At 60.4% G+C, this 10,835-nt stretch overlaps 1 protein-coding gene across 1 annotated transcript; it reads right to left on the bottom strand.

Moving 5' to 3' along the window:
- Positions 1-1,661: 1,661 nt before the first annotated feature.
- LOC123818928 (regulatory factor X associated protein) lies at positions 1,662-10,604 on the bottom strand. The gene is made up of 3 exons (XM_045839266.1): positions 9,891-10,604; positions 5,463-5,567; positions 1,662-2,998 (listed from the first exon to the last, which is right to left on the bottom strand). The coding sequence occupies exons 1-3, from the start codon at positions 10,371-10,373 to the stop codon at positions 2,888-2,890; spliced, it is 699 nt and encodes a 232-aa protein (XP_045695222.1). The 5' UTR covers positions 10,374-10,604; the 3' UTR covers positions 1,662-2,887.
- Between the last annotated feature and the right edge of the window lie 231 nt (positions 10,605-10,835).

The following is a 10,835-nucleotide window of genomic DNA, read 5'->3' as shown; positions in this document are numbered from 1 at the left end:
CTGTCTAGAAAGCCGCACAGGGCACGCGAGTGGTACCATTTTGTCATGATCTCTGGCTTATGCTTGCTCCACGCACCTCCAGTGGAGAGGCAGACACTCGGGGCCTCAGAAGAGAGGGAAAGAAACCGAGGGAAGGACACCACGCGAGAAACAAGTCCCGTGTGGAAACAAAGGTTCATCAGCAAGAAAGCATCCCTTCCCAGGACAACTGGGAACCCTGCTCCCAGGCCCCACCCCCTACCAGGGTGGCCGCTCCGCCGGGCGACCTAACACTCACAGTCACAGCTGCGTCTGCAGGTCCCACACACGGAACCACCCACAGACCATCGCTCGGGGCTCTTCGGCGTGATCTCTCGGAGTTCTGTCACGGTGGAACGAGGGGAGAGACCGGGGACCGCGGGCAGGTGCCGGCCGCCCCCCAGCTCTGGCACCATTCTCCCCCTAACGCTGCCTGTCCCTGAAGCCCTGAGCGCCGCCTGCCCCAGCCCGCGGCAGCGGAGCACCCCGCCGGGGAGTGGGGCGGACCCCTGTTCTCGTAGCAGGGTGAACACACCGCACCCACAGCGACGACAGTCCCTTTCCTCTCGCCTCCGACGACCTGATCGCGTCGGCCACAACTGTCACGGCAGCCCCAGGGCCGCCCAGGGTCGGGGCGGGAAAACAGACCCCGATCCCCGCGGGCCGCGTCTCAGAGGCCCTCTGGGGCTGGAGGTCTGGTTGTGGCTCCTCCGGAGGGTGCGGTCTAGCACGCCAGGCCCGCGTGTTCGCGGGGCGACTGGAAACCGCCAGCATCGCACACGGAACCGGGAGAAACGCTGACAAACGGCTGTCCCCACGCGGCTGCATTTCTGGGTGAATCGTGACCGGCAGCGACTGCCCGTCTCGGTGGCTCAGGCACTTGCCGCCTCTAGAACGCCGGGCGGCAAACCGCACTCCCGGACGCTGCGGCTTCCCACCACTGGCGTCCGTTCGTACCACGCTCCCCAGTCCGTGGCCAGCTGGGAGGTTCTGCCAGCCCGGCCGGGCCTGCCTACTGCGGGGGGGCCAGCGGGCCCGCGAGCTGGGGAACGGTGCGTCTAGCACGGCTGCCCTCCCTCGCCCAGCTGTCTCCGGGCTCCTGGCCGGTCCCACAGAGGTGAGCGGGTGGGGCTGTTGCCGTGGCAGCCGGGGGGGGGGTAGTGCTCCGAGCCTTTGGCGTCACTCCGAGCGGGCACGGGGGCACAGTGTCACTGCCTCCGCGTCCTGGTAGCCACAGCAGGCGGCAAGGCCAGGCTGCAGACGGAGGGGCAGCCGAAGCCACTCAGCCTCTGGTGGGGGGGTGGCCAGAGGCACCGCAGAGTCCCGGGTGCCTGGGGGGAGGAGCCGCAGGGGGCGTGGCGCCGTGGGTCTGCCCCGAGTGAATGGAAACCCTCACCCGTCTACAGAAACGCTATCCCACTTCTTCCGCCCCGCCCCGCCCTCGCTGGCCCGGCTCCTCCCCTCCCAGTCTCCCACCCCACCTACGCACAGTGCGTCCCCGCCCCCCCCTTAAAGGTAGGGTACGTCACAGGGATTCCATAAAGCTCCCAGCCCCAGGCGCTAGAGAACACACAGTGATGAACGCAAACTCCTCGGCGTCCGGCGTGAAGCCACGACAGACAGAACACGGGAGTCGGGCCGCCCAGAGGTCGACAGCCGGACTTTAGTGAGTAATTGTGGTGAAAGCGTTTTTGTACAGATGTGCAGGTACAAAGCAGATAAAAAATAACAAAAAGATCTTTCCTCGCCTTAAGTACAACTATAGTTTAACTTGATATACATTTCAAAGTTGGAAAACCCAGGAACTAAGACATTTCTGCAGTTAAACTTGAGGCACACACATTCATTGTCCCAACACGGGAACTACTTGGATGTGCTGCTCTTACCGAAGGTTTGCCTTTTAGAAGTTTTCCCAGGAGGAAACACAAGAAGAAAGTATCCATCTGGATCGCCCAGCAGTCTCCGGACATCACTGAGCAGCCGCGGTCTTCCAACTGCCCGCCACTGACAACATGCAGGAGAGCCACTCGTACTCCCAGGATGTCTGTCTGAAAAAGCCTGAGCATCGCACGAACAGCCCCTCCCGGTGCAGGGGCCGAGGCCCACCTGCCCCGTCCCAGACCCCACACACGGCAGGCCCGCTTCAGGAGGGACCCGCAGGGGGGGCCAGGGGCGGACGCTGGTCCCGGCACGCCCAGCGGACCCCGCTCGGGCTGCCTGGCACACCCCGAACACAGGGGCAGCCCTGCTCCCGGACACCTGCCCATTCAACCTTCCCTGTGGACGCGGAGCCCACCTCTGGCAGCCCCGGCCACCCCTGCAAAGGGAAGGCTCCCAGGGGGACCAGTCCGGAGGCCCCAGATACGTTTTGCCATCACGAGTGGCTCTCAGCGCCCCGGAGAGGCCCGCCACGGGCACCGGGAAGGAGGCCGTTCCGCTCCCGAGGCCGCGCACGTGGGGCACAGCTGGCCCACCCGCTGAGAACCGGCAGTCTCCGTGGTCGCTGTGACAGCCAGACAGCACGCCCGCCCACGTCCCACTACCCTGCGGTGAGTGACCGCCAGTGAGCTCCATGGTTCAAGGTCAGTGTCAGCGGGCGCCGCGGCCTCCACCGAAAGTAGCGGCTTCCTAATCATCTCCGGCAACGACGACCGAAGAAATGCGTTCGGTTTAAAATACGCTGCCATGACACGTTACGTCCAACTGCTGGCAGGACGAGAGGCACGGAGAGCAGCGTGTACTGACTCCCAAACACGCGTGTACGGAGAGCAGCGGTCCGTGTACCACCGGCAGAGCTCCGCGCCGACCCCGGCACAAAACACCGCTCCTCCTGCAGCGAGAGGGCGCGGGGCGCCCCTGCAAATGCCCCTCACACCGACGCGCTCGGGCACTGCTGCTGCCTCTGCTCCAGGACCTGCTGGTTCAGCAGCTGCTGCTGCCTCTGCAGGAACTGCACCACCTCCGGGCTCCTCAGCAGGGACTGCAAGAGAGAGAGCGACACGCTTATTAACGGCGTCACCCCTGCTGCGGACCGGGCCGCATCGCCGCTGGGCGTGTCCCTGCACAGGGCACAGCACGCTCGGCACACGCGGTGCGCCCCAATGTTTGTGCCGGACACGCCACCACCACCACCACCACCGAGCAGTGAGCAGGCACTCGCGGTCGTCCTTCCAGCCCCGACGCCCGAGACAGCGGGCAGGTGGGCGGGGCGGGGCCCCTGGGTGACGCGCACTCGGGGCAGAGGCCCGGGGACGGGCCGTGGTGCACACCCGCTCCTCCGGGAGACAGGGAGCGAGGGCCTGAGGAAAAGGAACTTTGGCTCCGATACATTGAAAAAGATGAACTGAATAAAGTAGAAATATTATCATTAAATACTGATTTTAAAATTTAACACGATGGCATAGTGCATTTTCTATGTATTAGTTTTATTTACAAGTTAGTTGTAAAGACCACCTAACATTTTTAATATTATATTTTATTGATTGTGACATTACAGCTGTCCTGACTTTTCCCCTTGGCCCCCATCCACCCAGCACCCCCCTCCTCAGGCAATCCCCCACCCCGCACTGTTCGGGTCCAGGGGTCACGCGTGCAGGTTCTCTGGCTGCGCCCTTTCCTATACTGCACCCACACCCCCGTGGCTGTTCTGTAACTGCCTGTCTGCACTTCTGAATCCCCCACCTCCTCACCCTCCCCCACGCCCCCCCACCTAAACCCTCTCCGTGTCCATGATTCTGTCTGTGTCCTCCGTGTTTGCTCAGTTTGTTATTATATTCAATTGTTGGTAGGTCTGGAGTTTTTGCCATTTCACTGTTCATAGTTTTGATCGTTTTCTTAAATCCCTTTAACATTTCCCATAATACTGGTTTGGTGATGATGAAGTCCTTTATTAGTTATTTTGTTTTTTTTTTGTCTGGGAAGCTCTTTATCTGTCCTTTGATTCTAAATGATAGCTGTGCTGGATAGAGTCATCTAGGTTGTAGGTCCTTACTTTTCATTACGCTGAATACTTCTTATCAGTTCCTTCTGCCCTGAAAAGTTTCTGTTGAGAAATCAGCTGACAGTCTTATGAGAACTCCTTTGTAGGTAACTGTCTCCTTTTCTCTTGCTTGCTGCTTTGAAGTTTCTTTGTCTTTAACCTCTGGCATTTTAATTAAGATGTGTCTCGGTGTGGTCCTCCCTGGGCCCAACTTGTTTGGGGCTCTCTGTGCTTCCTGGGTGTGCATGTCTGTTTCCTTCACCAGGTGAGGGAAGTTTTCTCATTGTTTTTTCAAACAGATTTCTGTTGGGAACCGCCCTGCCTGGTTTCAGAAGCTGTAACCCCCCCATGGCTAAGGCTGAGTGAGCGACCTTGGGACCATTAGCCACTGAGGAGACAAAGCTTACCCCCCTGGCAGGAGCACCGCCTCTGCCCACGTTACTTCACCCTGCCTGGCCCCCAACGCATGACTGGTTAGCCAATGATGGGTATGACTCCTCAAGGAGGGTACGACCTAAGACAGGCATGGCCATGGAGGGGCCCTCAAGGAAGGACTTGGGGGGCTACAGCAAAAGGGGGCGATGGACCCTCACCCCTCAGCTTTGACATAGCCTGAGTCCTCATTCTGTCTTCGAGAAGTCTCCTAATCTCTTGGCTGCCTTACTTCCCCTGCCTGACTTAAGACCGAAACAATGACAGAGGGTGGTGCAGCCCTGTACTGGAAAGGGCGGGTTCCCCCGTGATCGGGCCTGAGAAGGAATACATAAAATCCTGTGAAATCTGCTTTGCTAAATACCCTCAATTTAAATGATAAGGGTCCAAACATGAAATGAGTTTGTTTCCCCAAAGTTTTATGGCCCTTTAGCTATTTGACCCTGACTCAAAACAGGCCCTCAGAGTTCTGTGAATGTCATCTGTTTGATCATGACTGCCTGACAGTGACTGATGAGCTTTCCATATACGCCCTGTATTCCTATGCAAATTGAACCCAATAAAAGCCTGTCAAGGCAAGGGTTGGGGTGCTCTCCCCTTGAGAGAGTGGCCGCGCCGTCCCTTTTCCTCCCCAGGACGCGGTGGTCCGTGTGAGTCTGTCTCGTCTCATCCGTAACGCCATGGACACTGTGGACCAGAGTACGAGTCAGATTTCCAACTTCTTGCTCTTTCTCTTCTCCTTCTGGCGCCCCCGTGACGCAAACGCTGGGCCCTTTTATGCTGCTGCCTTGCCGGGAGTCCCCTCCGCCCCGCCTGCCTGGCTCCGTCCCCTGCCGGTCTGGGTGCGTGTTTCTTCTTTACCTTCTCCTCGGACTTCCATGCAGTCTGACCTTCTGGCAGTTCCGCCTGTTGTTTGTTTCAAATTGGTTGTTGGCCTTATGTGGAGGCCGTGCGTCTGCCTGCGCCCCCGTCTCGTTTGGGAGATAACGAACAGCTTTGTCGATAGGGTTGTAACCACTAGGCAGACACTCACCAGTCTCTTCTGGTTTAACACCTGCTCCAGGAGTGTCGGTCTCGCCGGCCGGTCCCCGAAGGCCCCCGTCCGCTTGACGATGGACAGTATGTTGTCCGCACTCTCCTGGGGAGGAGGACAGAAAGGCAAACGGGTTAACGCCCAACCAACGGGTTAAGGCACCGGCACTCACGGGCGTCCCAGTGAGGAGGAGGAGAAGGAAGATAGGCCTCCACTCTCCTCCCGTCCAGAACCCGAGGGGCTGTGGGGGAGACCCTGACGAGGCCGCAGGCCGAGTGCCGGTCCCCCCTACCCTTACTCACTCCCCCTCCGGGATTTCCAACCTGGGCTCGCCAGTCTCTCAAAGGGTCTTAACACCCGCTGGGGGGCAGAAGTTGTGTGGGGGGAGCAGAGAGTTACTTGTGAACTATTCTTTTCTTTTTAAATTGATTTGAGAGGGGCAGGCTGGGAAAGAAACATCGATTTGTTGTTCCATTTGTTTATGCACTCACTGATTCTTGTAAGTGCTCTGACCGGGGATCGAACCCACAACCTCGGTGCAGCAGGACAATGCCCTAACCAGCAGAGATCCCTGGCCTGGCCAGGGTGCATTTTCATATTGTAAAAAACGCCAGGTGGAAACTGCACGTTCTCCTCACAGACCGCTGCCCACGCCCAAACGCAGGCTGCTGCCCTCTGGATGGAGCACGGGGGCTCAGGGGCGACTGACATGTTGCTAATGAGACACGCCGACACTTTCTTGCCCAGCTAACAACAAAAATAAGGGGGGAGGCAGCGAAGTATTGCTTAAGGAAACGGCGGGCAGAGTTTTCAAAGTGTGGACGTCACCGGGGGAAGCCGCCACGCGGGTTCTGAACCCTGGGAGACACGGGCAGGACCGCGCCTGCGGCCGCACTTCCCAAACAAACCGGCGGCCCCTCCCACCGAACACGGACCCCGGGTTGGCGGGCAGGGTCTGAACACGTAAACGGTCCGGGCGTAACAAAACCCTGCTCTGGCGGACCGAAACACTTCCCCTGAGGCGGGCCGCGCACTGGCCACAGCCAAACGCCTGGACCTGACCCATACACCAGCGTGGACCTGTGGGCGGGCCGCCCCGCAGCTGGCCCCGCCCCGAAGCTGCCCCCGCAGCCAGGCCCCGCCCTCGCGCATCTCTCCGCTCCGAGTGGGGGTCGTTACCGACGCCGTCCGCTCCTCCCGGCCTCCTCTCCACCGGCCCCTTTACCTCTTTCACTGTAGTGCGCCAACCTGTTTTAAAGATGCTCAACCCCTAAACACTTTAGGCTTTGAAATGTAAAAACCTGTAAAGAGAGGATTCTAACACCCAGAGAAAGGCAAAGCAGCTGCTCCCTTCTCTCCCCACCGAGCTCACTTTACCTGTGGGCCTGCTCTGTGTTCATCGAAGTTACGGAGACAACTGGGTTAACAATGTCCTGTGAATCTCAGGTGCACGGCATCTGTACGCGCGAGCGTGTGGTCGCCCCAGTGTCATGTCCCATCACTGTGCGCCATCCCACCCCTCTACCCCGGTGACCCCCAGTCCATGGGGGGCTGTCCCATTTCCATGCACGTGAGACAGGACATGGACACGGCCTCCACAGCAGAGTCCCTGCACGTTCGGAATGTCAATGTCACAAACCCGCAGGAGCCCGCGGGGGCAGCAGCCTCGAACCATCCAGCCCAAACTGCTGTACATGCTGGAGTTCCTGCCTCAAAGCGTCCGGACGCCGTTGGTCCCGAGCGCGCACGCAGCTCGTGAGGCGCGCCCTCCAGTCCTGGAGAGCTCTGACCGCTGGGTGGCTTCTGCTGGGCTCCGCTGACACGACACATCCCTGTGGCTCCCCCCCCTCCCCCCAGTCCTGGTTGCGGCAGACCTCCGCAGAAGCAGTCCACCGCCCCCTTGGGGTGACGGCCTCTTAGGTACTCAGTGGCCCTGGTTACGGCCCCACAGGTCAGTTCTTTCGTCCCTTGTCCCGCTAGGCGTCTCCCTAGACGCAGCACGGTTCTCACAAGTTACAGCGGCTGAGTGTGACGTGCATTTGTTCCTAGTTACCCTGGATCTGGGTAAGGAAATCTGATTTTCAGTACACTGATCTCTAGTCTCGCTGCTCCGACTGTGGCAGAAACCCCACACCACCACCTGTGGGCCCCACTCTAATGGCCCCCAAAGCGTCTCTGTGTCCACAGGCCCCACCTGTAACCCACCCCAGTGGGAAGGAGCCCCGTTCCTCCCCAATGGAACCCTTCCTTCAAAGACTCCGCACCCAAACCCCAGAGCCCGGCATGCACACCCTACGAAAGCTGGCTTCAAGCCCTCCCAAGTTCTCTCCCGTGAATCTTCCAGGAAGAGGTCCTACTTCGGCCGGAACGGCCCCCGTGCTGTGGTCCTGAAGAGCCTGCCGCACTCCCGTTCTCCCCTCCTCACTAGGATGGGCCCCTCTCTCTGTGAACCTGCCAGGATCCTAGGGGAGCTGCTCCAGTCTGAGTACTGGCTGGCTCTGTGACCCAGGCTGCGCTGCGCGACCTCTCTGTGCCGCAGTTCCCACCAATGGGAAACACAGCACCGGCTCGTGGTGGGGTTCCCCTACCGCTCACCGCTCGGCACGGTGCCTGGTGCACGAGGAACTTGGCCGACCGAGCATAAACCGACGCGTGCCCTCCGTGAAGCCTGCCCCGGGTGTCTGAGCCAGTGCCACTAAAGCAGGGCTGCCGCCGTCCCCGTCACAGCCCGACCGTCACCGGTACTTCCTCCACACTCGGTCGCCCAAGGTAAAGACACACAGCTCCTCAAATCCCTCAGCCGGTGACGTATACCATCAACAGTGCAGGAAAACGGTACAGCACACTATTAGTTCTTGCTTGTAGCAATCAATTTTCTTCCCTAAATTGTTGTGCACATCCTTCCACAACAGGAATGTTATTAAGGTTCTCTCTGTGGGTGGGGAAGGAGGGACTGCGATTCCGTGTGGACCGCCCTCTATACATCTCCTCCCAATGGCGGGCGGAGGTGCTGGGCCGTTGTGACAGAACGCGAGAGGCTCTGGGGAAGCACGACCTACGGTCTCGCCCACTGACTTTCAGTCTGTAGTGAGACGTTTCCACGGGACCCCAAGCTCCTCGTGACCTAAGACTCGGGAGGAGACCGTATTTTACTAGGGTTGCGGACAGAGGAGGCTTGGACCTGGGACCCACGGGCACCCCGAAGCCCCGGAGTGTGCACGCCAAGTTCTGGGAAAAGGGTCCGTCGGGTCGCGTCACATTGCCCGAGGAGCCCTGTCACCCTGCGCAGACTGGGACTCGACGAAATGCGAGGGAACAAGGACTCACTCGGGAGACCCTGATCGGCATGAATTAAGTGCAACGCAGATACTTAGAAACCTACATTTGTGAACAACTGATCGCACAGTCTAAACTCTGAGCAAGGAGGCAGCTGTTGGTTGAGTCCACCCCAAAAACTTAAAATACACCCTACGGGCAGCTTTTGGTTTCAGGTTATTTTCTTAAAATAGGTTATTGACCACTTTGAACAAAATTCCATTTTTCTCTGCTCTGAAGACTGCTAAGCTTTTACCAAAAGGAGGAAAACGCAGTAAGCATGGGCCTCTCTGTAACAACCTCGAAGAACATAATTAAAGAGGACAGAAATAACGGCTCAGGCTCACCCACTGACCCAGCACCTGCCCGACACTGAACCACACCTACCCCCCGGCCACACGACGAACTGGGTCCTATTCTAATACTCCGTTTGCAGGGAAGAAGCTTAAACTTGAAAGGCTTCCATCACCCATCCCCGGGCACAGAGCCAGCCGAGGGCCGGGCGGAGCTGTGCAGGCGGCAGTCCCGCGTCCCCGGCGGCAGCTGTAACTATCCACACAGTTCTGTCCCCACCACCCAAACGTCGTCTGAGGCTTACCCGCCCCCCGCCCCACTATTAGTCAGTTCTTTTTCTCCAGGGGCACTACAAAACGGGCAGTGAGGACAGGGGACTCAGCAGGGGGTTACGGAGGACAGAGTAAGACGTACAGGGGCCCTGGGACCAGGGCAGTAGGAACTGGGACCCTCAAAACGGGATGCTGAGGACAGATGGGTGAAAAGAGCACGCGATGACCCTGTGCCCAGCCCCCACTGCGTCGGGGTTCCTCAGTCTCCGCCGTTCTCCGTGAGGAAAGGACGGGTCAGCCATTTATCCCCGTCCTTGCAGCCCCCTCTCGGATCTCTGCTGTGCCCGCTATTCTGATGTGCACCCTCACCGTCATGGACATGTATTCCTCCGGCGCAAGGATGCAACAGGAGTGCTAAGGCTTTTGCCCGTGTTTGCACGAACTTGAATTTAGGGCCAGCCCCTCCTAACTCGGGGCGTCCCGTCCAGCCACAGCCCCCCAGCCTCCCCTGCCGCTCCCAAGATCCCCCCCCGCTCGGCTGGGATACCTCCAGTTTGGCGGCGCCCGCGCTGCCGGCTGGGGCGGCGCCCGCGCAGTGGAGGGCCTGGTCGCTTTTCTTCTTCTTGTACTTGTCTTTGTACATCTTGTTGCGGTGCTTCTTGCACATCCACGGCTTGCGCTGCTTGGCCACCTGGCTCGTGGTCTCGCTGCAGCCCTCGTAGGTGCAGGTCTTGCTCACGCCGGCCCCGCCTCCACCTCGCCGGCGCGAGGCCCTGCCTCCGCCCTCGCCCCCGGAGTGTGCCTCCTCGTCCTCCAGGTCCTCCAGACTAGCCGTGCTCTCGCCGCCCCCCGGCGGGTCCGAGGTGTCCAGCAGGTCGGCCTCGTCCTCCCCCGCCTCGTCCTCCGCGTCCCCCGCCGTGTCGCACAGGTACCCGATGGGCCCGCCCGCCACGGCGGCGCCCCCCGCGCCTGGCGCCGGCCCCAGGACGCCCTCGGCCGCGCCGTCGTCCTGCGCGCTGCAGGGGCGCATCACCAGCAGGGTGACCTGCGGGGCCGCGCCCGCGACGGGGGCTGCAGCCAGGGCCGCTCCCGGGGCCGGGGCGCCCGGCCCCGCGCTGAAGCCCTGCACCTCCGTGATGCTGAGACCTGGCGGCGGGTCCACGACCCCAACCTTTCAGCGGCCTCCGGGCCCACGGGAACCTCGCAGACCGGACTCAAGACCCACGGCAGGAAAACGGGCGGCTCCGCGAAGGCCACGATCTGCGCCTGCGCGGCGGCGAATCCGGCGCGTTAGCGTTCGTACGCAGGTGCCGCCCCTGGAACCGCCCCTCTGAGGGGCGGGGCTGAGCGTCCGCCGGCGGGACCGACTGCGCAAGCGCGGGTCCTGGTTGGGGCGGCGGGGGGGCTAGGCCCCACGCACGAGTGCGGTGGCGGTGGCCCTGGACAGGACAACACGTGTTTTTGGTTTTGTTTTTGTTTTTTGCAGGAACGT

Source organism: Phyllostomus hastatus, unplaced genomic scaffold (genome assembly GCF_019186645.2).
Source record: "Phyllostomus hastatus isolate PE091 unplaced genomic scaffold, TTU_PhHast_1.1 phas_contig_29, whole genome shotgun sequence".
Lineage (NCBI taxonomy): Eukaryota > Metazoa > Chordata > Mammalia > Chiroptera > Phyllostomidae > Phyllostomus > Phyllostomus hastatus.
Note: the sequence above shows the minus strand (reverse complement) of the source record. Positions and strands in the feature narration are given on the sequence as shown.